Source organism: Choloepus didactylus, chromosome 15, assembly GCF_015220235.1.
Source record: "Choloepus didactylus isolate mChoDid1 chromosome 15, mChoDid1.pri, whole genome shotgun sequence".
Taxonomy (NCBI): Eukaryota; Metazoa; Chordata; class Mammalia; order Pilosa; family Megalonychidae; genus Choloepus; species Choloepus didactylus.
In genome coordinates, this window is record NC_051321.1 from 45,117,420 (window position 1) to 45,140,967 (window position 23,548).

At 40.4% G+C, this 23,548-nt stretch overlaps 1 protein-coding gene across 2 annotated transcripts in view; it reads right to left on the minus strand.

Moving 5' to 3' along the window:
• Positions 1-23,548, minus strand: part of STAMBPL1 (STAM binding protein like 1) — a 41,424-nt gene that overhangs the window by 6,718 nt on the left and 11,158 nt on the right. Inside the window, exons 1-7 of one of the 2 annotated variants that reach the window (XM_037804071.1) lie at positions 13,483-13,618; positions 13,028-13,109; positions 8,888-9,105; positions 6,902-6,977; positions 5,021-5,116; positions 2,555-2,912; positions 1,339-1,457 (exon numbers count right to left, since the gene is read on the minus strand). In XM_037804071.1, coding sequence (XP_037659999.1) covers positions 1,339-1,457; positions 2,555-2,912; positions 5,021-5,116; positions 6,902-6,977; positions 8,888-9,105; positions 13,028-13,057 — 897 coding nt within the window. In that variant the 5' untranslated portion in view covers positions 13,058-13,109; positions 13,483-13,618. Of the gene's footprint in view, positions 1-1,338; positions 1,458-2,554; positions 2,913-5,020; positions 5,117-6,901; positions 6,978-8,887; positions 9,106-13,027; positions 13,110-13,482; positions 13,619-23,548 lie in introns of those variants that run through there. The other variant, XM_037804070.1, reaches the window with a different exon arrangement.

Below are 23,548 nucleotides of genomic sequence, written 5' to 3' on the forward strand. Positions count from 1 at the left end.
TGGGTCACAGGTGAGAGGCGTTTGAGCCGGGAGTAGCTGTCTTCCCAGAGGCAGGCTGGCCTCCCCATACCTCCACAGCACTGTCCTCTCTCTGCAGGCCCAGAGCCTTCCTGCAAGCTCCGCACTATTCCTTCAGCCTTGACTGCAACTCCTCCTTCCATCCCACCCCTCCTTTCAGCTTAAACATGACTTCCAGACCCTTGCAGACAAGTTTAATTTCCCCAGTGGCCCATTCCCATGATGCCTTGCACCTCTATTGCAAATGCTCAACCCCACTTGCAAACTCAGCTGTGTGTTTTTTTCACAAACACCAAGAAGGCATCGTGTGCCAGGGACTGCGGCAGTGACAGGCCACTGACGTCTAACACCTCGCACCGTGCCTGGCACGCAGCAGGTACTCAGTAAGTATTTATCTGATGAATGAATGAATTAAGCTAACTACAACACATTGTGTGAGGGAGGAAACATCTACAGCTACTGCCCCCTGAAGGGCAAGGCAGGTGGCTGTGGGGAGGAGACAGTGGGTCATTCTCCTGTGCTTGCCATCGGTGGCTTCCTCTCTCCTGGAGGAAAAGCAAGGATGCAACAGTGGAGCACAGTAGGAGAATGTGTATTTAATAAAACAAATTCAGTTAAACAAGAGTCCCCAAGGTAAAGATGTATGACTGAAACTGTCCCTGGACCCAGAAATATAAACCGATACCCAAAAGAGACTACGAAAGGACACCTCCAAAGAAGCATGTTTCAACTTTGTTGAAGGTAGGAAATTAAATGCATCACTTCTTTTATTTCCTTTTGTTTTGATATCGTCTTTCAGTATATATTTTTGATAAAAGTCTTCCATACTTAAATAAGACCTGTGCTAACAGATTTCGGTTTTTCAGTTTGTTGAAATTACTGCCTTAAACTAAAGAGAACAACAAAAGCCTAGTTTTATTCCACCTGTATCTGAAAAAGGAAGGCAAAATGATACCCACCACAGGGAAAAGCAGGTAGAAAATTAATTATATGAATGCATGTGAAACCAACAATTGTAATGGAAATTTGATTAAGCAAACTAGATGGATCTGGAAATCTGAGGATCTGTAATATATCATTTTTCTAAACAAAGATTTGATTTAAATTCTTTAAACCAAACTTTTATAGTATCTCTGAAATTTTATGATCCATTTCCTAGAATTCCATTAATAATACAGTAATTTTATGAAATGAATCTATGTAATGTCAATTTCATAATCGTTATAACTTTCAACATGCTTTTTTTCTGCTATATTTATCACAATAAAACAAGTATTATGAAAGTTTCTTGTCCAGAGAGATGTGAAACAAGGACCATACCAGTTTCCCACAAAGTATTCCACAGGTTTCTATTCCTCGAAGTGTATTAGATTCTGCCAGCAGCAGAAATTTGTGGCAAAGATCTCTTGGTAAAACTACACATCTCAGTCCTTCAATCACTAAATCAAAGAAACAGAAAAAGGAAAAAAGCAACACACAAATATTACACCCCATCCTTCAAAATTGTTTTTAGCAAGCAATTGCAGCTAAATATGAAGCTCTAAATGAAATTACTGTGTGCCCCACTTTTCACATTTTATTTTAAAACTCTTAAAGGTAAATATTGAATAGAAGGATGGTAAAATTACATTGTACATATAAATCCTTTTAAAAACAAGGAGGGGAGGTGCAAGCAGTTTTACATCTTTGTACCCCAAATCAACTATTTGTGTGTGTGTGTGTGTGTGTGTGTGTGTGTGTGTGTGTGTATGTTCTCTTTTGGCACCATGGAACTATACTGTTAAATGCATAGGCTTTATAAAACATCTCATATCCTACATAGCATAGGACAAATATTCTTTATTTTCTTGGTGATCATCTATTGGTGATCAGTAGGTAAAATCACAAAGTTTTCTGAATTAAATTGCAATAGATCAACTTATAAAATGATTGCCTATCATCACTCTTTTCAAATAAAAGGGAAGACAAACTCCGTTTGACAGTATCTGCTAGGAAGAATTCTCCACTTGATTTTAGAAATTTGTTGGCAAAGATCTAGCAGGACTCACTAATTGTTGGCAGAAACACATAATCCATTTGGAGATTAACTACCTATGTGCATGAGATTCTCCTGGGCCAGAGATAAATGTACTGAGCATAAACATTTCACTGCTGAGCAAAGATCTGCACCAACAATTTTCTCAACGTTTTCTTTCCTTTCCAGTATAAGTGTTTACCTTTAAGTATCATGTGATTCTTGGTTAAAATACATGGAAGAAAATGCTTGGCATTCTTTCATCTCTGTACAATGACAAAACACAGTCCTGTTATAGAGTCTCTGCTTTATCATGGGGGCAAATCGTGTTTCCTGAATTTTAAGATTACGCACAGTAAAAGCCAGAGAACACTGAATGGTTAGCTCTGTCATTCACATCACATCATACAGGGGTCCCACCCCAATTAATAATAAAATGAGGAGCAACCTCCCAGATGGTACAGAAATATGATCCCATGAGGAGAGCCTCAGTATCTTGCTGGGGTGCATTTCATCACTTACTCTGAACAGCACTTAGAGTAGCAGCTGGCTTTAAAGCCCTGTTTACAGGAGGAGAGTGGCTAGCGAGATTGGCTGCATCACTTTTACTAGGTTGATCTGCAAATACATTCAGCAAGGAGTTGTTTTGGTGTGTGGAAAAGCAGGACAAAGTGCTCCCATCAATCTGTTCGGACAGTGCTGGGCTTTCCGGACTCCGCATCTGACTTCGGGCTAATTCTTGCTTCTTGAGTTGATCTTCAAAGAACAGAAACTGCTCCGACTCGAGCTGCTGCTGGCGCATCTGAGCAATCCGCTTCCTTTCCGCCTCTATCAATCTCTGATATTCCAGTTTTTTGAGAATTTCAGCTTTATATTTATTCTAAAAAATGTGGTTGCCAGAATAAAAGATTAGTTTCAAGGCAAGAACATCGAGCTGGAATTTGACACTTTCAATCTTCCTGCAGAGAGACACAGCTTGAGATTGTGATATGCCCACAGGGACACTCATGAAACAGTGAGGAAAATACACCTCATGGCAAAAGCCCCTTAATCTGATTAAGACAGCAGCTCTAACTCCACTCATACTTTACCAGAAACAAGCCATGACAGTCAAGTTCCCTCTGCTCCCCTGAGCTTCTAACTCTTGGAAAATCAAAGTCACGATTGTCTGTTCAGCTAGTCCAGACTCTATGGAACAAAATATCACAGAAACGGTTATATCAATCTAGACTGCACTGTCCAATAGAGTAACCACTAGCTATTGTGGATATTTAAATTTAAATGAATTAAAATTAAATAAAGTGAGAAATTCAGTTCCTCTGTTGCACACGTCACATTTTCAATGCCCAACAGCCACAGCTGGCGGGTGGCTACGACGGTAGACAACGCCAAATCATCACAGAAAGTCCTCTAGAAAGGTCTCCCCTAACATTTTGTATTTGACTTGAACTCTTACTGTTGGAGCTTTATGGCGAAGGAGGATATCTGTACTGAATCAAAAAATTTCTTAAAATGTAGTCCCACCATCTCTATCAGAACTGGGAGTTTTGTTAAAAAATGCAGATTCCCAAGCTACCCAGTAGTACAAAATATTCAGGGATTATGTCAGAGAAAATAAGTTTTTAATAAGCTCCCGAAGTGCTTGTGATGGAAACTAAATTTGGGAGCCACTATAAAGGGGGATGGGGGTGGGCAGGGGTCCTGCTTACACAGCTTCAGGAGCACATGAATCACCCTGGGGTCTTGTTCAATGCAGACTCTGATTCAGCAGCTCTGCGGTGACCCTGAGATTCTGCCTTTCTAACAAGTTCCCAGATGACGGTAGGAGCTCCCTGTAGCAAAGGCTTACAGGCATCTGTACTCGTCTCTTCTAGGCATACATGCTGCCACCCTATCCCCACAAGAAATTTCTACATGCCAAGCATTTGGAATCCTACAGTGGACCGTGAAGTAATTGGTATCACCAGAGGCAGCCTGGAGAAGCTAAGAATGTGGAACAGCCGCCGAGGCTGTTTCCCCCAGGGGACTGTGAAGGTCAGGATGACATGCATTGCTCAGTGTGCAGGGGATGCTTGGACGGGCTTTTTTTCCCCTTGTTGTTGCTTTGTCTTCGCCTCCAAGATAATTTTTATCTTCCATATTTCAAAAAAAATTTATCAATCCACACACTTGAGGCAAGCTTCTGTTTTAAACATTTCCTCTGCCACTTAGTTAAAACATACCTCACTCAAACCAGTCTTCCAGCTAAGCCCAGAGAAAGTAGAGAAGCTCTGTGACCATTTTTAGAGCTAAGGAAATTGAATTGAAATGACAGTCAGGGAAAGTGACAATCTCCAAAGCAAATAAACCAAGAAACAAATGAACAAAAAGGCAAAACAAACTTTTTAATAATGCCATAAAGGTATGTTTTGAATCTGAGCATCTCACCGACTGGTCAAGTTCTTCTTCCAGTGCCTCTCTGTCTCATACACATGGTTATCATTTTCACTCTGTATTTAAGAACAATCTATAAATCACCACCCCTTGGTGTTACAATTATAGAGACCAATATGGGATAGCTATTCTTCCATCTAATGGAATTAAAGAATCTAATGCACATTTTCAAGGCCAACATAATTAGATACATCAGAAACCATATACAACTCTACCCACCTCCTACTGCCGCTGTTCATCCAGCAAAGGTCAGCCATCTGCCTCAAGGTTACATTGGCAAAAGCTGGATAAAAAGCTCTATTTAAATCACCATAGGAAATCTATTTTCTAATGCATTGGTTTATTAGATGTTGTAAGGAAATAAAGAGACCACATCTTTGGTGCAAGTGCTTAACCTGGATGTCAACATGAATTTTTAATTTGTTTTAAATCACTGCATCTTTAATTTTTAATTTAAATGCAAATGACAGTTGGAAAACTCAAAATATAAAAATGAAATTTTTAAAAAATTTGCGGAGAAAACAGTCATGAAATAAATGTACCAATTGAACTTACTTTGCTTTGCAAATATTCTTGGTATTCTACATTATATTTCTTTAAAAGGTCCTTTTTCAATTCATCTGTCCTTGGGAATGCAATCTTCTTCAGTTTCTTTTAAAAAAATACATATATACATATTGATTAGCGAGGATTTTCAGTATATTCTTTCAGATCATCAGCTGAGAAAGAAAAACAGCTGGCATGTTTATTAGAAATCAAGTCACAAGTAACCAAAGATGATGGCAGGAAAATAAATCTCTCTCTTCTAGGGCTCTAAGACATAATTTTTCTGCAGGGAAAGCAAAAAATGATCCCTTTTGTAAAACCTTTATTGGCTCCACTGGTTAGATAAGCATTTGTGTAGACAGGCACTCCATTTTTAGATAGTTTGGGTTTATAATTGCACATTCCACAGCACATAAATCATATAAGCGTTCGAGTCCAAAGAGACATTAAAGAACATGGTGAAAAGGGTTTCCTAAACTTGTCAGGCTGTAAAAAGCAGCTTTTAATAAAAATACATACTCCCAGGCCTAAAACTAGATCTATCGAACCAACTTCTCTAGGAAAGGGATCAGGAATCGGAATTTCAATCAATTTCCCCCAATAATTCTTAATGGCAGGGAAACCTTTGAAACCTGTTATAGTCCAACCATTACCACCTCCCTTTAAGAGATGAGGAATCAAGTCCTAAAAAGAATAAAAGGCTTGTCCAGTGTCATACAACTAGCTAGAGGCCCCATCAGAACTAGAACCCAAGTCTCATGACATTAGCCAGGGTTACCACCAAAATTTCTGTTCTCTTAATCCTTTGTCATGCATTCGTGTATCCACTTATTCAATAAGCATAAACAAGGGAAATGTATATGCTTTGGGACATTTTTTTTCCTACAAATAAAAATAAGAATAACCCTAAACTATCATTAAAAAAAAAAGTAACCTTGGCGGCCTGGGACCTTGGACTTCCATACAGAGCTCTCTGAAGTTAAACTAACAAAAACATTTAGGGGAAATACTACAGAAAGGCCCCACACGAATGAAGCTTCATAAAGCATGTGCAGATTTTTTTTTTTTTTAATGTAGATAATCATTTGACTGAATCTGAGCTCTGCTGACAGACAGCCTCAGGTCTGACACAATAGGAAAATAGCCTTTATTCCATTATATGGTAAAGTATCTTTCAAGAGTCATTTAAAATTTGTCACTATGATTGGCTTTGTAGACACTGGTTTATCTTCCTCATATAAGCTCAGGCTAAACTTTTAAAACAAATAAAAGAGAAATGGTTTTAAAATGTTTATTTAAAAGGATATATATTCTCATGCTAAAGCTATTTGCACTACATATGTAGCAAATGTTGATGATAAATAAATGTACTTCCACAATCTTCCTTTTCCTTGGGAATATTTCAGGCCACCTCCCAAACACTTTATTATCTATTAGGGTAGCACTATAAAAGGAAAATCACTAAAACTTGCTGGCTACCTGAAGAATCAGCACTGATTTTCAAACACTCATTGGGTTCAGGGCTATATAGAATAATCAAAACCAGCCAAAAGGACAATCTCAGGCAAGTATGGGGAAATATATTACCATTCCTTCAATCTCTGGGAGGGATTGTGAAATAATTTCTTCTTCACAACATAAGATAATCATTCTTGACCTTTTTCTTTTCTGTCCCCACCCCCTCAGTTTCAATTAGACACACCATAGTGGTTCAGTGATGATGATTAAACATCTAAGAAGAAATTGAAACATCACGGCTAATGGAATGGATTGCTTGTGCTTAAACTCTCAAGAGGATGAGGTAGAGAAGGACAGGAAGATGGATTGTGGACGGTTAATGGATATCTGTGGAGCATTTGATCCCACGGGGGAGAATCAACCCCACAATACCTTCATGATGTCCTGCTTTTCGGGTACCACACATTGCTGGTAATCACGATGATTGGGAAGCTTTTCTACAAACAAGCTGGAGACAGAGAAAACATGCCTTAGCAATACATGACAGGAAAAGAATCAATGACGGCTTCTAATGTGGGAATGAGCAACCCTCTCAAAAATGATGTGTTTAATAATTAATTATTTAACCTATATTCTTCCCATCTGCATTAGTTAGGCATTACAGGGTAGTAAAATTCAATAAACTGAACACTCATGCTGATGGGACTAAGATCAGAGCTACTCCCTAAATAGACCAACAGCTCTGTCCTTTCTCAGGTCCTGGGCTGCTCTCTTAACCCCACCAGAGCATCATCTTATTATGTATGTGTGCTGCTGGCCACAGAGAGGGTCACTTAAAAATGTAAGAGTTTGAAAAGATGAATGTAATCACTTCTCACCCTGGGAAAAGAATCAAACCGCCACTAATGAATTAGCGGTGTCATCCTTGTATATATCAAAAACTCTTAACTGAAAATTCATAGCCAAGGAAAATGACAACCAGAACCCCTAGTGGATTTGGAGGTGCTGACTGCCAATATGGAAATTAATTATTTTCTCATTGCCTTTACGAGGAACAAGGAACAGCAGAAATTGAGGGAAGTCCCTACAGCAAAGGAGGCACATCAATTCCAGGTAAACTGAAGATACTGCTTCCACAGGGACAAGGGAGAGCTGTCTTCCCCCAACGCCCCCCCCCATGCAGCCCTCCTCCCTGCCCCCTCCCACCCCCCATAGAAGAGTGCCCAGCTCATAATAAATGCTCAATAAATGGTTGTTAAGTGAAGGAACAGTCCTTCCTTGGTGGATGATTAAGGATGTAAATGCTCTTTTTAACCAACTAATATATGAGACCTTATAATTACTTGATGTCCTGCTGTTTACAAATCACACATACATCCATCATCTCATTTATCTCAGAGGATAAGGTAGACAAGAAGGGTATCATAACTCCCACTTCTCAAATGAGAAAACCAAAGCTTAAACGAACTACTTAAATTGTTAGTTGCCTAAGGCTTTATAAGTAGAAGGGACCTCAGAGAGTGTCTCCTGCAGGTCTTTCATTTGTAGATGAGGGGCTGAGACCCCAAGGAGGATAACTAAATTACAAATCATCACACTGCTGATGACAGAACAGAATTCAAATACTCAGATTACTCAGTAACTCAGAGTGTATAGTGGCCTTTCCCCTGTGCCACACTAATGATTCCACAGATGTGTCTGCAAAACTCGAACAGAAGGGGAAAAACATATTATCAATTGGTAACTTACAGTTCAGAAATCTAAGAATTTTGGAAGATTCCTAAATTCAATGGCAATTAACCTCCAATTTCTTATTTATAGCTTAACTTTCTGGAAACCAGTGATTTTCCCAGGTAGGGTGAAGTTATCAACCATTCTTTTTTTAAAAAAATTACTGAGTACTACATGAAACTGACTCCTACATCCTATAATTAATTGGATCCTTTGACTGATTCCCAGCTGGTCCCTCAGGCTCACCCATCAATTCATATTTTAAAGATGTTGATTACATGTTCCCGGTGCTGTAGATGGAACCACAGTATGGCTCCTGCTCTCAAAAAGCTTACATTCCTGTGGGAGAAGAAAGGCATTAAACAATAAAGTATAGTGGTGAAGAGTGTTATAGAAAGGGATGTGCAGGTTACTGTGCTGGCTGGCCTGTGGGGAGTTCTCATTTCCCTGAGCCCCATCCCACTCCTGACCTTATTCCTATCCCTAAGCCTTTAGGGATAGGAATGAGGGGATGCCTTCAAGCACACTACTTGGTAATGTAAAACCTGAACAATTAATGCTTTTGGAACACTGCAAAATTGGTCTGAATGTCAAAATGTTCCTGGTGTGCAAACAACCACATGAAAATATCACATAAATATTTTTCCAGTTTTCTCATTTCAAAGGCCTCCAAAACAAAAGACTTACGTTATAAATTTATTGTAAAGAACAAAGGCATTTTCCAAGTTTCCTTCTTCCAAATACACAGATGCCATCCGTTCCATTTCTACCCCAGATCTGAAATAGCGGCGTGGAGTGATATCTTCATTGATCGTAATATTACAACCAAGCTTGCTGAGGGCACGAACCCGCTCTTCTGGGCTTAAGGAGACATCCGTATGGTCAGGCGTAGCAGCTAACTTTTTCTATAAAACAAAATTTGTATCTCTGATTATAATAAGATAAGAATACGACTGAAATTGTGGATTCATTTTCTGTATTCAATACCTGACACCAATGACTAAGGACATATTTTCATAAGAGTGAAAATATTTTCATAAAAGTGAAGTCCTTTTGGTTAAACCCAAGGTCTACACACCGGAAAGACACATATCTCCAGGGTAGAGGAGTAGACATGCATTTTTATCAGGGTAAGCTCTCCTAGGTTACAGGGTATAATTATGTGGCAGTTCCTGGGTACACAGGTTATTTAAGGTAAAATTTATATCCCTGTGGATGTTTCCACCCTGGGTTGCGTGGAGCAGGCCAAGAGATAAGCTCCTGCCAGGTAGGACTCGTGTCATTCTGCTCTGAAGAGTCTCCAAGAGGCAGCTTGGCTTCAATGTCACTTTAAGGGTCCAATCTATTCCTAACATATCTAAATTTAATAAGAAGCTTCCGTACCTCCCTGTATCTTCACTGAGTGACTAAAACCCTAAAAATAAACACTGGAGAAGCCTTTTCAAGCATAAGGACACCCTTCTTCCCTTTATTTTTAATATAAAATGACTCAGAATGGATGGTGTTGATGGTAAAGCACAATATTATAAATGAGATTAATGCCATTGAATTGTACACTTAAAAATGGTTTAAAAGACATTTTATGTTATATAATATAACTACAATTTAAGAAAAAACATGTGTTTAGCCATTAATAGAAAAAAAGACTCTTAGAACTCATGTAATAGAAATTACTATTTTAAATAATAATTAAATTACCTTTAATTAGGCCCTGACAGAAAATAATGATTCAAAAGTTACTATGAAAAAGGCAGTGATATTAATTAATAAATGTATCCTTTATTCATGAAAACAGCATCTACACACATTTAGAAAAGCACAGAATATACACATTCAGGATAATTATTCAATTAGTCAATAAAAAGGGAGTGCTTCAGACCAGAGGTTGGCAAATATTTCCTGGAAAAAGACAAGATATTAAATAATTTTAGGCTTTGCAGGACGTACAGTCTCTGTTGCAAACATTCAGCTCAGCCAACATGAAAGCAGCCACAAACAATATGTAAGCAAATGAGTATGGCTGTGCTCCAAAAATGTTTATACACAAAAACCAGGAAATGAATTTGGCCCTAGTTTGCTGATCCTTGCTCTAGACTAGTGTCTCTCAAAGCGTGGTCCATACACCAGCAGCATCAGCCTCACCTGGGAGTTTCTTAAAAATGCATCTAACAGACCTGCCTCACAGCTACACAGTCAGAATGGCTGGTGGTGGGAGCCAGTATGGATATTTGAACTCATGCTCCTGGAGATATTTATGCAAGCCAAAGCTTGAGAAGCACTGCTTTAGACCACGCTACCATCATCTGATCTCCAAAAATGGAGTTAGTCCAGAACTAACTTAGCTTCCTGAGTCCTCAGTCATTGAAAGGCAGATCACACTATAGTGAAAGCAATTACTTAATTGAGGTCTGCAGAAAGCTATCAAAGAAATCAAGGTAAATATAGTTTTAGTCTGGCCGTGAGTTACTGAACCAGGGTACAGTGACTTAGAGGTGGGATATTTTCTCCAATGCCATCTGGTCTACTTTGGTGCTAATTTTATATCAGATAGCTTCCCAGAGACTAGAAATGATTCTCCTAAAGGCTTAATGTATAACCAGGGTGCAATAAACTTGTGTCTCAAGGCCCCATTAAGTCAGAAGCAGGCCAGGCCTCCTGCACCTTCTCTTTCTCTTTTGACCTGACCTGAAGCAAAATGGATGGGTCTTCCTTCCTATTTCTTCTCCCCAAGGCAGCTCACAGGGCCTGCCTGCCTTGCCCCGAAGGTCTCCAGCTATCCCACCTGTGACCAAGTGGGTGGCCAGTTCAATTTAAAGAAAAAGAGATAAGAAGCCCTTTATTCCAGGTGACTAGGAGTGAAGCACACACCTGGCTTGGAGCCTCACCTGGATCTCACATCCATTCTCTACTGGTCCAGAGTGCCGAGAGCTGAGGCGCGGCTGGCAGCACACTAACACGCCGCCCTTCCTGAGTGACTGCCTCTCAAATTGAAGTACACATTTTTCTATCCACACATTGTTTTGCTGTTCTAATTCTCTGAAAGACCTTCCAGTTTCAGAGATGCTATGAGAGGCTTTCCCCCTTCAGAGAAATAGGAATTGGAGGTCATGAGTTCTGAGCGTCAGGTTTGAGCACGCAGGATCTTCTCCAACTGAGAAGTTTCAAACACCACAGCACTAGATTCATTTTTTCCTGACCACACTCACCTGTAGAACTCAGCAGAACTAATGGAAATCATGTCATTCAGCCAGATATCAATGCCCCAATGACATCAGAAAATGACTGGAAAAAAGTCTACGGAAATTAGGGCATATTCTAAAGAAGGCTTCCAGCCTCCTGTATTTACAAAAGGAATTTGTCCAAATTTTGACTACTACCCAACCCACAATGAATTATAATTATCTCTCTACAAGGTTTCCCACCCTTTTATGAACTTCTTGAGGGAAAGGAATCATTTTCTATCCTTGTCTGTTCTCTAGGACATAGCATATCTCCTGCAACACAGATGAGAATCAATAAATGTTTATCAAATAAATGAGAGAAATAAGTGAGGGAGAGAGGAAAGAAGCTACATGACTATAATTAGATTACCTTTTTAATCTGAGGATAAACATAAGATTTATTTTTCTTTTACTGAATAGTTATCCTTCCTAAATTTAGAGTTGATTTCAGAGATAAACTGGGACACAACTAAAGTCCTCATCAATTTATATATGTGAGTTTCTTGGATGAAAACACAAGTTTTCCAGATGAAAAAAGCCTTAGGGCTCATTTTCACATTGACATGTACACTAAAATGTTAATTATTCCTACATCATATCCTAGAAAAAGACACTAGGCACGCCATAAGGTTGATTCCTTCCTCTGCAGAGGTGGAAATGGGGCAGCCTTTCTTATCCCACAATGGATTGACAACATGGGTTCAGAAAGTAAAAAAGTTCCTGCAATTCTCTACTCCCCAAATACACGCTCAAGCCAACAGAGCTCCTGTGAAGGACTTTCTTGGAACAGAGAGATCAAAACCTATTTCAGAGCAAGAACCAGACCCTCGATTTCTTTCTGTTCCGGTGCTGGGTTTTGTGTGTGAGAGTGAGTGGGCTGGGCAGCGGACGGTGGGAGCCTGAAGGAAAGGAATAGTAATGGCAGCTTCCATTTATTGAGCCCCATAGTAGGCTGGGAATATTAGGAATATTGTTTTCAGTTGCCATAAGGCACAAGGTACAAAAACAGGACCATGGAGGTTATATAATGTACCTATATTCACACTCAGAGACTGAACAGGGATAATGAATAAGCACATCTGTCCCAAGGCCCCTATCATTCCCTCTCCTTTCCTCTTCTAAGATATAGCTAGAGAAAACGTTCAGTGTTAGACAATAAGGGAAAAACCAAGAAGAGCAAGAGTTTCAAGTATGCAGACATTGACATTTACTACAAGGGACCAAAGCAATATCTAAGTGTTAAAGATATAATTTTTTCCTCAGTCATTACCACACAAGGTAAGCCTCCAATTTTTATCTGTAGAGCAATTGAGACACAGATTGAGTACCTCCTATGATGCCAGCAAAGAAATTCTTCTCTCCAGTGCTCTAACAAAGGCCTACACTCCTGGAATCTAGCCACACATTAAAATTTCACACCTTTATTTCTAATTCTAAAGAAGATGGCTTTATTAATCACTTCCTCAAAGGAGACAACCACACAGATGGATGAAAAACTATAAATGCCAAACATCTTGAAGTAACTCTGACTCATTTCACATTTGGTATATTTCTGTTCTTCTTTTTGGGTTTTTCAACCACATGGAAGTCGGATGGTGCTACCTACCAGAGAATTCACAGTAAATGGCTGATCCATGTTGTCCTTTCTGCAAATGAAGGTGTTCACTCTGTCTTCACAATCACTTCATCTGTTTCAAAGACAAAAAGCAGAACTAGGGTTAGAACCCAGTCCCCAACACCAAGGCTATTTCCGCTTCAGAAGTACATGAACAAGTTAAATTAACATATACAAAAACCTTAGTTTCTAGAGAGACTGTTGGAAATCTCTCCCTGAAAATCTAAAACTGTAGGTGGATATGGTTTCTTCAAGAGGTGGGAATGGAATTTATATCTGGCCAGCACCCAATATGGATCTGCTGCGTATTATCCTATTTGGAACTCTGCACAACGTTATCAAGTAGGTTTACTTTCCCCAAAAGGAGCAAGAATATCATGATGGGCAAGAGCACGGACTATGAGCCAGACAGGCTGGGTTTAAACCAAGCCTTCCCACAGACTCACCATGAGAGGCAGAATCCAAGATGGCTCCCGTGATTCCTGTTCCTTTGTACCATGGCGGTGTGTAAACTCTGCCCCTGAGTGGACCTGTAACTTGCTTTTTTTTTTTTTAATTTTAATTTGAAATAAATTCAAACTTACAGGAACAGCTGCAAAAACAATACAAACCCCATACACAGAACTCCAGCATATCCTGACCCCACCTCCCGATACCCTGATCCACCAACTTTAACATTCTGTCACACTGTTTCTTTCTTTCCCTCCCTCCCTCCCTATCATCCATCATCTATTGCTCTGTCTTCTGAACATATGAGAGCAAGCTGCACATATCCTTGAACAAACACTATAATTCACATATACCTTTCCCATGGACAAGAACATTCTTTTATGCAATCTCATTAAGCGCAGCTAAGAAGTTCAAGAAATTCAACCTTGATACAAAGCTTACATTCTATATTTCCTTTTGTGTGTGTGTGTGTCCCATCTGTGTCCCTTTGAGCCTCCTCTCCTCCATCCTCAGATCCCATCCAGGATCATCCTTGGCATTTAATTGTCATTATCTATTTAGACTTTTTTTTTTTCCAATTGTGAAAACATATATACAGCCTAAATCTTCCCATTCCAACCCCTCCCTAGCATTCCATTAGTGGGATTAATCATATTTAGAATGTTGCAATGCTATCACCTTCCCACCATCCATTACTAGAAATTTCCCTTCACCTCGAACAGAAACCCTACACTCATTTCTTAACTCCCCATTGCCCCCTCCCCCACTTCTCAGAACCCATACTCCACTTTTCATCTCTATGGTCATATTCTCTGGTACTTTCTTTGTATTTACCATGGGGGTTAAATTTAACCTCTTAAATCTATAACAATCTTGTTTTTTTTTGATACCAACTTAACTTCAGTAGAACACGTAAACTATGTTCCTATACTCCCCCATTCCCCTACCTTTATGTAGTTCTTGTCAAAAATTACATATTTTACATTGAGTCCAAAACCACTGATTCATCATTACTGTTTATGTATTTCAGATCCTGTAGGAAGTAAACAGTGGAGTTACAAATCAAAAATACAGTAGTATTGGTATTTATATTTACCATGTGATCTTTACTGGAAATCTTTATTTCTTCATGTGGTTTCATTCTATTGTTTAGTGTCCCTTCCTTTCCACCTGCTCAATTCCCTTTAGCATTTCTTATAGGACTGATTTACTGGTGATGAAGTCCCTCAGCTTTTGATTATCCAGGAATGTTTTCATCTCCCCCTCATTTTTACCCTTCAGTTGTTTGTGAATTTTCTAAGTCTCTGATGGTTATTGACTTCTATTTGTATTCCATTGTGGTCAGAGAATGTGCTTTGAATAAATTCAATTTTCTTTTAAATTTTTTGAGGCTTGTTTTATGTCCCAGCATATGGTCTATTCTGGAGAAAGATCTGTGATCACTATAGAAGATTGTGTGTCCTGGTGATTTGGGATGTAATGTTCTATATATGTCTGTTAAATTTCTCTATATCCCTCTCTCCTTTGTTTCTCTGTCGGTAGGGCCCCTTTAGTATCTGAAGTAGGGCAGGTCTTTTATTAGCAAAATCTCTTAGCATTTGTTTGTCTGTGAAAAATTTAAGCTCCCCCTCAAATCTGAAGGAGAGTTTTGCTGGATAAAGTATTCTTGGTTGGAAATTTTTCTCTCTCAGAATTTTAAATATGTCATGCCACTGCCTTCTCGCCTCCATGTTGGCCGCTGAGTAGTCACTATTTAGTCTTACGTTGTTTCCTTTGGGTGTGGTGAGTTGCTTTTCTCTTGCTGCTTTCAGAACTTGCTCCTTCTTTTCAGTATTCTCATTAGAATATGTCTTGGAGTGGGTTTATTTGGATTTATTCTATTTGGAGTTTGCTGGACATTTATGCTTTGTGTATTTATATTGTGTAGAAGGTTTGGGAAGTTTTCCCCAACAATTTCTTTGAATACTCTTTCTAGACCTTTACCCTTCTCTTCCCCTTCTGGGACACCAATGAGTCTTAAATTTGGACGTTTTATTTTATCTATCATATCCCTGAAATCCATTTCAATTTTTTTTATTTTTTCCCCATTCTTTCTTTTGTTCTTTCATTTTCTGTTCTGTGGTCCTCAAGGACAGTGAGTCATTGTTCAGCTTCCTCTAATCTTGTATTCTGAGTATCCAGAGTCTTTTGAATTTGGCCAACAGTTTATTTCCATAAGATCTTCTATTTTTTTATTTACTCTTGCAATTTCTTCTTTATGCTCTTCTAGGGTATTCTTTATGTCTTTTATATCCTGTGCCATGCTGTCACTGTTTATCCTTAATTCTTTGATTAATTGCACCAAGTACTGTGTCTCCTCTGATCTTTTGATTTGGGGGTTTGGGTTTGGGTTCTCCATTTCATCTGGTTTTATCATATGCTTTAAGATTTTCTGTTGTTTTTGGCCTCTTGGCATTTGCTTTACTTGATAGGGTTCTTTCCGGATATAAAAAATACCGCTAATTTTTCAGATCTACAGCTTATGGCGTATACTTTCTCTAACCAGCAGATGGCGTCCATGAGTCACCTATTCCCCTCAAGTCTATTCTCCCCAACTTCGTCTTTGTGGTGTGTGGGCATCTGATTCTTGTGGGGTTCAACTGATGCACTAAGTTTGGGTGTGTTGTTGGTGCTGTCTGCCCTGAATGTGGGGCATGTGTCTGGGTGGTTAGGGAAGCAGGGCAACTTTAATAATCAAACCTCCCAGGTGTTCCTGGAGGTTTAAGGCTGTTGCAAGAGTCTAAGCCTTCATTTCAGTGTTGCCTCAGATTGTCTCTGCTGCTGACCCACAAGTCCCTGGCATTTGCGTAGGGTCCCTGGGATTTCCGAGCCCTCTCAGCTGTGCTTTTCCAGGACCTCTGCTGAGGGAAGGCTGTGCCACATCACAAGTGCGCGACGGCCCGCCAGGGAAGCCCTGGGCCGCCGGGCCGTGCAGGTGTGCTCCAAGCCCGCTGCTAAGATGGCTGAATGGGGAGTGTTAATCTCCCCCTCCTCGCAGAGCTCCGCCTTCCCAGCTCCGGGACAACCAGCTGCATGTGCACCAAAGGCCACTGTCCACGGCCGATATTGTGGCGTGTGCGCGGTGTCGTTTCAGAACGCAGACTCCCGGTTTCACCAAGTGCACGGTCCCTGTGGATTTAGCAGACCTTGTCCGGCTGGTGCATCACTGGAACTGGTGTTCTGGGTCACTTTCTGGCTTTTATCTAGTATTTTTCATGGAGGTGTTTTTTTTTGCCCTGTCTCACCTAACTGCCATCTTAGGTTCTCCTAACTTGCTTTTAAACCAATAGAATATGCCAAAGACGACAGGCTCTCACTCCCATTTTATGTCATATGGTAAAGATGAAAAGACTTTTCAGATGTGTTAAGGCTCCTAATCAGTTGATTTTAATCACAGGGGAAATTAGCCTGTGTGGGCCAACCTAATCAGATGGGCCCTTTAAAAGAGGGAGACACTCTCCCGCTGGCCGTGAAGAAGCAAGTCACTGTGACGTCTGCAGCTGCAAGGCAATGAATTCCACCAACAACCATGTGAGTCTGGAAGAGGACTCCGAGCCCTAGGTAAGAAGACAGCCCTGTTCCACTCCCTGATTGCAGCCTGGGAGGTAAGACCATGAGCAGAGGACCCAGGGAGCTGCCCTGGACTCCGGACCCACACAACTGTGAGATAATAAACATGTTGTTTAAAACCATTAATCACCTGGTGATTTGTAACACAGCAACAGAAAACTAATACACTAGCTATGTGGGTGCAGGTGAGTTACGCAACCTTTCTGACAAATGGGGAAACAATGGTTATCCACGTCATATTTGTGGTGGTGGTAAGGATTAAATGAGTTAGCATGTAAAGTGCTTACTAGTACTCAGTCAATATTACATAAGTGTCAGCTATTATTAGAATCTTTATTTTGCAGTTGAAGAAACTGAGGCTCAGAGAAGTTAAGTGAATATACCCAATGCCCACTCCCCTTCCTTTTTATGCTAGTTTAGGCCAAGCTCTGCATCACTGCTTACCACTTCTTCTGAGTTTATTTTGGCCTTCATATCCCAGTAATGACTTAGATAATTTGGATATGTATCTTCTCCTCAGTTCTTAATCTCTGACATTCTTTCAAGACATTCCATGATTCTAGAATTCTCAGAAGAATATTGGTCAACCCTTCCTTGCAATTATCTGGCCTGAACCCATGGCTGAGGAATCTCAAGGAAGGTCGTTCATCATGTTCTAGTCTTTCCCATTTATCCTCTCCAGCAATCCCTGGAATAAACATTAAGACCTAAGACTGCAGGTTGCAGAAACGTCCAAGAAAGAAATGACCTAGAGAGAGCCAGAGTTGCTGTATAGTTTAAAACACAAGTTAATAATTCTGGCACCACTGAATGTAGGTGATCCCATTTGGGGAATTACCATTTCTCAGTGAGAAGAAATAAACCAGAAAAAAAGACTTTAAAAGAGCTCAGGAAACAGAACAAAGCTTATGGGGTGTGTGGAAAGGGAGGGAGAATATAAGGAAATCCTAGTCAGCTATTTGTCAGGGCCTTACAAAAGCTGAGAATTATTTCTTTTAGTGGTTACTAAAAGAAGCAGCCTCAAATAATAATAAATAAAGAAGAGGAGACAGCAAATGATTTTAAAAATTGGAAGCATTAGAACAGTGTTCTGCCCTTAAAGGGAAAGGACACGGCCTTCTCCAGCACCCCTTCCCTTCCTGCCAGCTGCCACGCAGGTGAGCCATCTTGAATCATGAGGGCAAGCAAGGGCAATGCAAGAAGAAAAAAGGACACCCGAGTTTGCTCACACTCAGATCTTTCTAAGAAACAAATTTCTATCGTGTCTAATACTTTGAGTCTTTGTTTAGTCAGTTTAACCTGGAGCCAACGGTAGACTTCTGCCAGACCTAATAAGGAAAACATGGTCTCTGTGATGGTCTGAAGTTGTATGTACCCCAGAAAAGATCATGTTCTGAAAGCTAATCATTCCTGTGGGTGTAGACCTATTGTGGGGGGGACTTTTTGATTAGGCTGTTTTGGTTGAGGCGAACCTTAGGTGGGTCTTAATCCTCTTACTGGAGTCCTTTATAAGAGATGAAATTCAGAGACTCACACAGAGAAGCTCAGAGAGAAAAGCCAGTGAAGCTGAGAGAAGACACACAGAAAACAGAAAGAAACCCACAGAAACAGGAAGGTAGCCAAAAGGTGAAGCAACGAAACCTGGGAGAGAACAGAGAGATGAGCAGACATCACCATGTGCCTGGCCATGGGACAGAGGAGCTGAGGATGCAGCGGCCAGTCTTTGGGGAGAAAGCATCACCTGTTGATGCCTTGATTTGGACATTTTTAGCCTCAGAACTGTAAACTTGTAAGCTAATAAATGTTCACTGTAAAAGACAACCCTTTTCTGGTATACTGCATTTTGTCAGCTTTAGCCAACAAAGACAGTCTCCATCACTCCTCAGCCACAGCATCCTGTCTGTCCTGCCACCACACCCTTGCCCAGGTACAGGAAGTAGCAGGAATATGCTCCTTCCTCCTTTCCTCCCCTCAGCTCATGGAAATCCTGAGATTATAAGATCCCACTTATCCATCCAGAAATTTCACCCTTCTTCAGGGTCAGTACCACACAATCCCTCAGATAGAATGTACGCCAGATATTATAAATTATAGCCCCACAGGCAATATTTGGCTGTCATATTTATTTAATTTGGTCATGACAGTAAACTTCAACCTCTAAATTAGTTACCAACACTTGAAAATTGGGAGATTTCCCATAAAAATCCGAATTTCTAGCTTCTCATTAAAAAAAAAAAATCAGAGAAGTTGGCACTGCTGGGACCAGTATTTGTCACTATTTGTCTTCTATCTTGAGTTTAGAACAGTTCCTGAAGCATAATAGATACTTGATATCTGTTTGTTGAATGAATGAATGAATGAAGTAGCAATCTACTTGGAGTCTACAGTATCCCCTCATCCCAACCCCAAGAATTAGCAGAAGCTTGGTAAATATTTGACTCTAAATCTGTGCTGAAATGTTTCCCCCAAATGTTCCAGGCTTCAAGAATTTACAGGTAGCTCATTAAGTTCTCTTAACACAGGTCCGTTCATTAATTCAATCATAATTTCATTCAACAAATATGAATTGAGCAACAAGAATGTGCCAGGCACTGTCCAAGGTGCATGGGTCATATTGGTGAACAAAATAGGCAAAGACTACTGCCCTTGTGGCGTTTACACTTATAAACAATAAACCTAATAAATAAGTAATTACACAGTAAGTTAGAAGGTAACGAGGGTTAATGCAAAAAGAAAAAGTGCAAAATGAGGAGGACTTGGAGTGGCGCAGGGTGGGCAACAGGTTCCAGTGTCAAATGGTGTTTTGAAGGAAGGTCTCATTTGGAAATAAAAAATGAAGCAAAGGATTGAAGGCGGTGAGGTGAGGGGGTTAGGGAAGAGCTAGTGCAGAAGCCCTGCGGTGGAAGGACTTCTGTGGGTTTTAGGCAAAGCCAGAAGGGCAGCTTGGCTGGCACATGTGAGCAGAGAGCAGAGTGACTGGAAATAAAATCAGAGTTCAGGAAGGGTGCGATCTCACCGTCTCTACAGATCGCAGTAGGAACTTTTGCTTTTACTTGTAGTGAAATGGTGAACTACTTAGGGTGTTAAGCAAAGGATGGACATAAACTGCTCTATATTTTCAAAAGAGAACTCTGGGAGAGTGAAGTTCTGATACATTCTACAACACGGATGAACCTTGAGAAATTATGCTGAATGAAATTCGCCAGACACAAAAGGACAAATACTATATGATTCTGCTTAGGTGAATTATCTAGAAGCAAATTAAGAGAGAAAGTAGATTAGTGATCTCCAAGGCCTGGCGGGGAGGAGGAATGAATGGAGAGTTACTGCTCAATGGGAACAGAGTTTCTGTTTGGGGTGATGGTGGTGATGGTAGCACAAAATTGTAACTGTAATTAATGCCACTGAATTGTAAAAATAAAAGTAGTTACATGGCAAATTTTATGTTTTTATGTTACCACAATTGAAGAAAAAGTAGTCTATGCAAGGGAGGAGGTGGAGAGATCAGTTAGCAGTTTACTGCAGGAATTCAAAGGAGAGGCGACAGTTGTCTTGGGTGGTACTTGGAGGTGGTGACAGCAGTGGATCAAGCAAATAGAATGTCTAGTCTCTGAGTGAGGAAATCAAAGCTATTTCAATTTAAGTTCTCCATTTCCAACAGGAGGAAAGGCAAACAACATAAGTGCCATAAGCAAATGGTACTTCAGGGAAAGAAGTAATCCAAGTAACACAAACTACACAGGAAAGCTGGCGTGAAGCTGGCCGGGCAGTCTTCTCTAATTCCTTACACTTCAGCAATTACTGTGGGGAAGACAGGTTGAAGATGTCTTCAAATGCTAAAGATAAGATAAACACTGCAATTGGGAGAACCAGAAATTTCCTGAAGCAAGATACCCAGAGAAGGCCCAAGCAGAAGGGAAGTATTCAACCTCATGCACGAATAAAAAAGAAACTCCGATTTCAAAGTGGAGGCCCGACATGCTATGGACGTCACCGTGCAGAATGTCCTTTGGAGTCAGACAGCCCTGGTCCTGGGAGCCACCATCTATTTGCTGGGGACCCTGCCCAGGCCCCCCAGGCTCACTTCCCTTCTTCACAACAGGGCTCCCCACAGCCCAGTTTTATCGCTCGGAGAGTAGCTTACAACTAACTGATTTAAATGTTCATCAGGAATGCCTGGTTTAATTTCAACCTGCTCCTTACTCTCCCACATAGGGCCTACATCCTTGTTGCTTGATAACATCTGACTAGAGCCTTGTGATATAAGTAACCTGTTATGTAACTCCTGAGAGTTCTTTTTGTTTCAGAGTTCCAGTCTCCTTGCCTATGTCTCTAGCCCCCTTTTCTCACTGTAGTCGCCAAAGACTACAACCGTTTTCATCTTCGAACTGACCTTTGAAAGAGGAGTAGAACTGTCTGCTTGCTGTTAATCCTGGCACACGAAGGCTCAGGAAACTGGGCTGCGGAAGAGGTGCCGGAACCATCTATATTCAGTGTCCCAGTTGTTCAGCCAAGAAATAGCTCCTGGGACCAACCCAGCACTTCTGATGTTTCCAAGAGTGATGTGGCAAAAATGGGGTCTCATCCATGGGGCCCGACAGGGGTCAGGAACCTTCTGTAAGTTGACATCCCAGCGTTGTGTGCTTCTAACAGTTTATTCTCACAGTTTTACAGCCCAAGAGCAAAATCCTCTTGGCTTTGCAGTTGCAATTCAATGTTTCCAAGACCCAACACCTCCTCCAAAGAAGTGTGGAAGAAGCCCTCCAAATCTGCCTCTTAGAGCCAAGAATGAATGGTGGAAAATATTTGACCTAGCCCAGTGTTTACTTTGTGACTTTTCTTCAACCTTAATTTCCTTTTCTCTTTTTTTAATTCCATTTTATTTTATTTATTTATTTTTGGTGTGGCTAAGCTCAGAATCCTGGCTCATTTTCAGATATAAAGCAATATTTTCAGGCATACAGAAAGGAGAATCCCAGGCAGCCAACAGTCCCTTTAGAAATTTGAATAACAAAACACAGAGAAGAGCCAGTGAGTCCAGCACCCAAACTTGTTATTTTCTCCCTGGTGCTTCTTTCAACCTGAGTGGAGTAGTGACCTGTACAAGCAGGTGTGACTGCCCAAACAGAGAGAGAAGCCAGGACACCTCACACCACCTCCTGAAATCTCATATCTAATTGGCCAAAACCAATTGACTTTCTTTTCCCTACTGAGTTAGAATTCAGGTTTTCCAGGAAGAACACAGAGCACTTTAACTGATCTAAGATGCATAAAGGAAATTATCATAACTTAGACTGTGGGCTACAGTGACCTAATCTGATTTAGATAAGGGGAGGTGAAAGGGTCACCCCCAAGCCTTAAATGACAGAGGCACCAAAAAGGATCTCCTGAGTCACATTCTTAGGGCTTGGGACCTGCTCTAGGAAAAAACAAAAAAGATCTAGTCCCACCATGGCAGTTCATTTTGAAAGATTTTAAAATTCAGATATTAAAACTAAAGATTACTTTGTTTTTTATACTCATCAGTAATATCTGCAAATCTGAAACATCCTATGACCCAGATGATACCTTATCTGCATGAAAATATAGATAAGATAAAAATGAAGCTTCATCAGAATATTAGAAATAGCTTTTACTGCATATTTTTCTATACTTTTAAGTAAAACAGGTAAATACTAAATAGGGACCAGGTGTTTGTATCACATCCTGAGAGGTATATTCTAGGTTAAGCATACCACAATAGTGTGGCTGGAATTAGAGTACTAAGCAAGAATGCAGTTGTTACAGAAAAATTTATTAAATAAATCATTCCTGGTGCATGTTTTCAATTATACTGAAATAAGTTTAATCTACCCTGATAGCAATGGGGTCATGCTTTTAGCCATAAAATAATCATTTCACATTGTGCGATATAATTTTTATCATGACACCGGGATGAAGTGGTTGGCTACCCTCAATACCAAGAACTCAGGCTCTGAGAGCCATATACACCTGTATGAGATCCCAGCTTCCACCACTTACGAGTTGGGAGGGCTATGGTATCTTATTGGTGCACATTATCTTCATCTAGTAAATGGAGACAATAACACCTTTCCAGAAGAACTCTAGTGAAGATTAAATGAGGTAATATATAAATACTCTTTCACAGTTCTTGGCTTGCAGTGGGAAACTCAACAAAATCAGTCCTTTTGCACATCAAAATGGTTAGAGAAGTGAGGTTAACTACCCCTGTCCTACATATCTTATAGATACCAGAGACGGTTGCTTCTTTGCAATTACTTTCTGACAGACACTGTCAGCTGTCTATTGAACAGCCACCCACTCCCCCACCATCACTTCTTTCTTGCCAGTGGTGCCCGACCCCACCAGAGTTTTCCATGTTCCCAGTCTCCCTTGCAGCCAGGACTTCGCAAGTTGGCAAGTGACCAAAATCTCAGCCAATGGGAGCCGAGA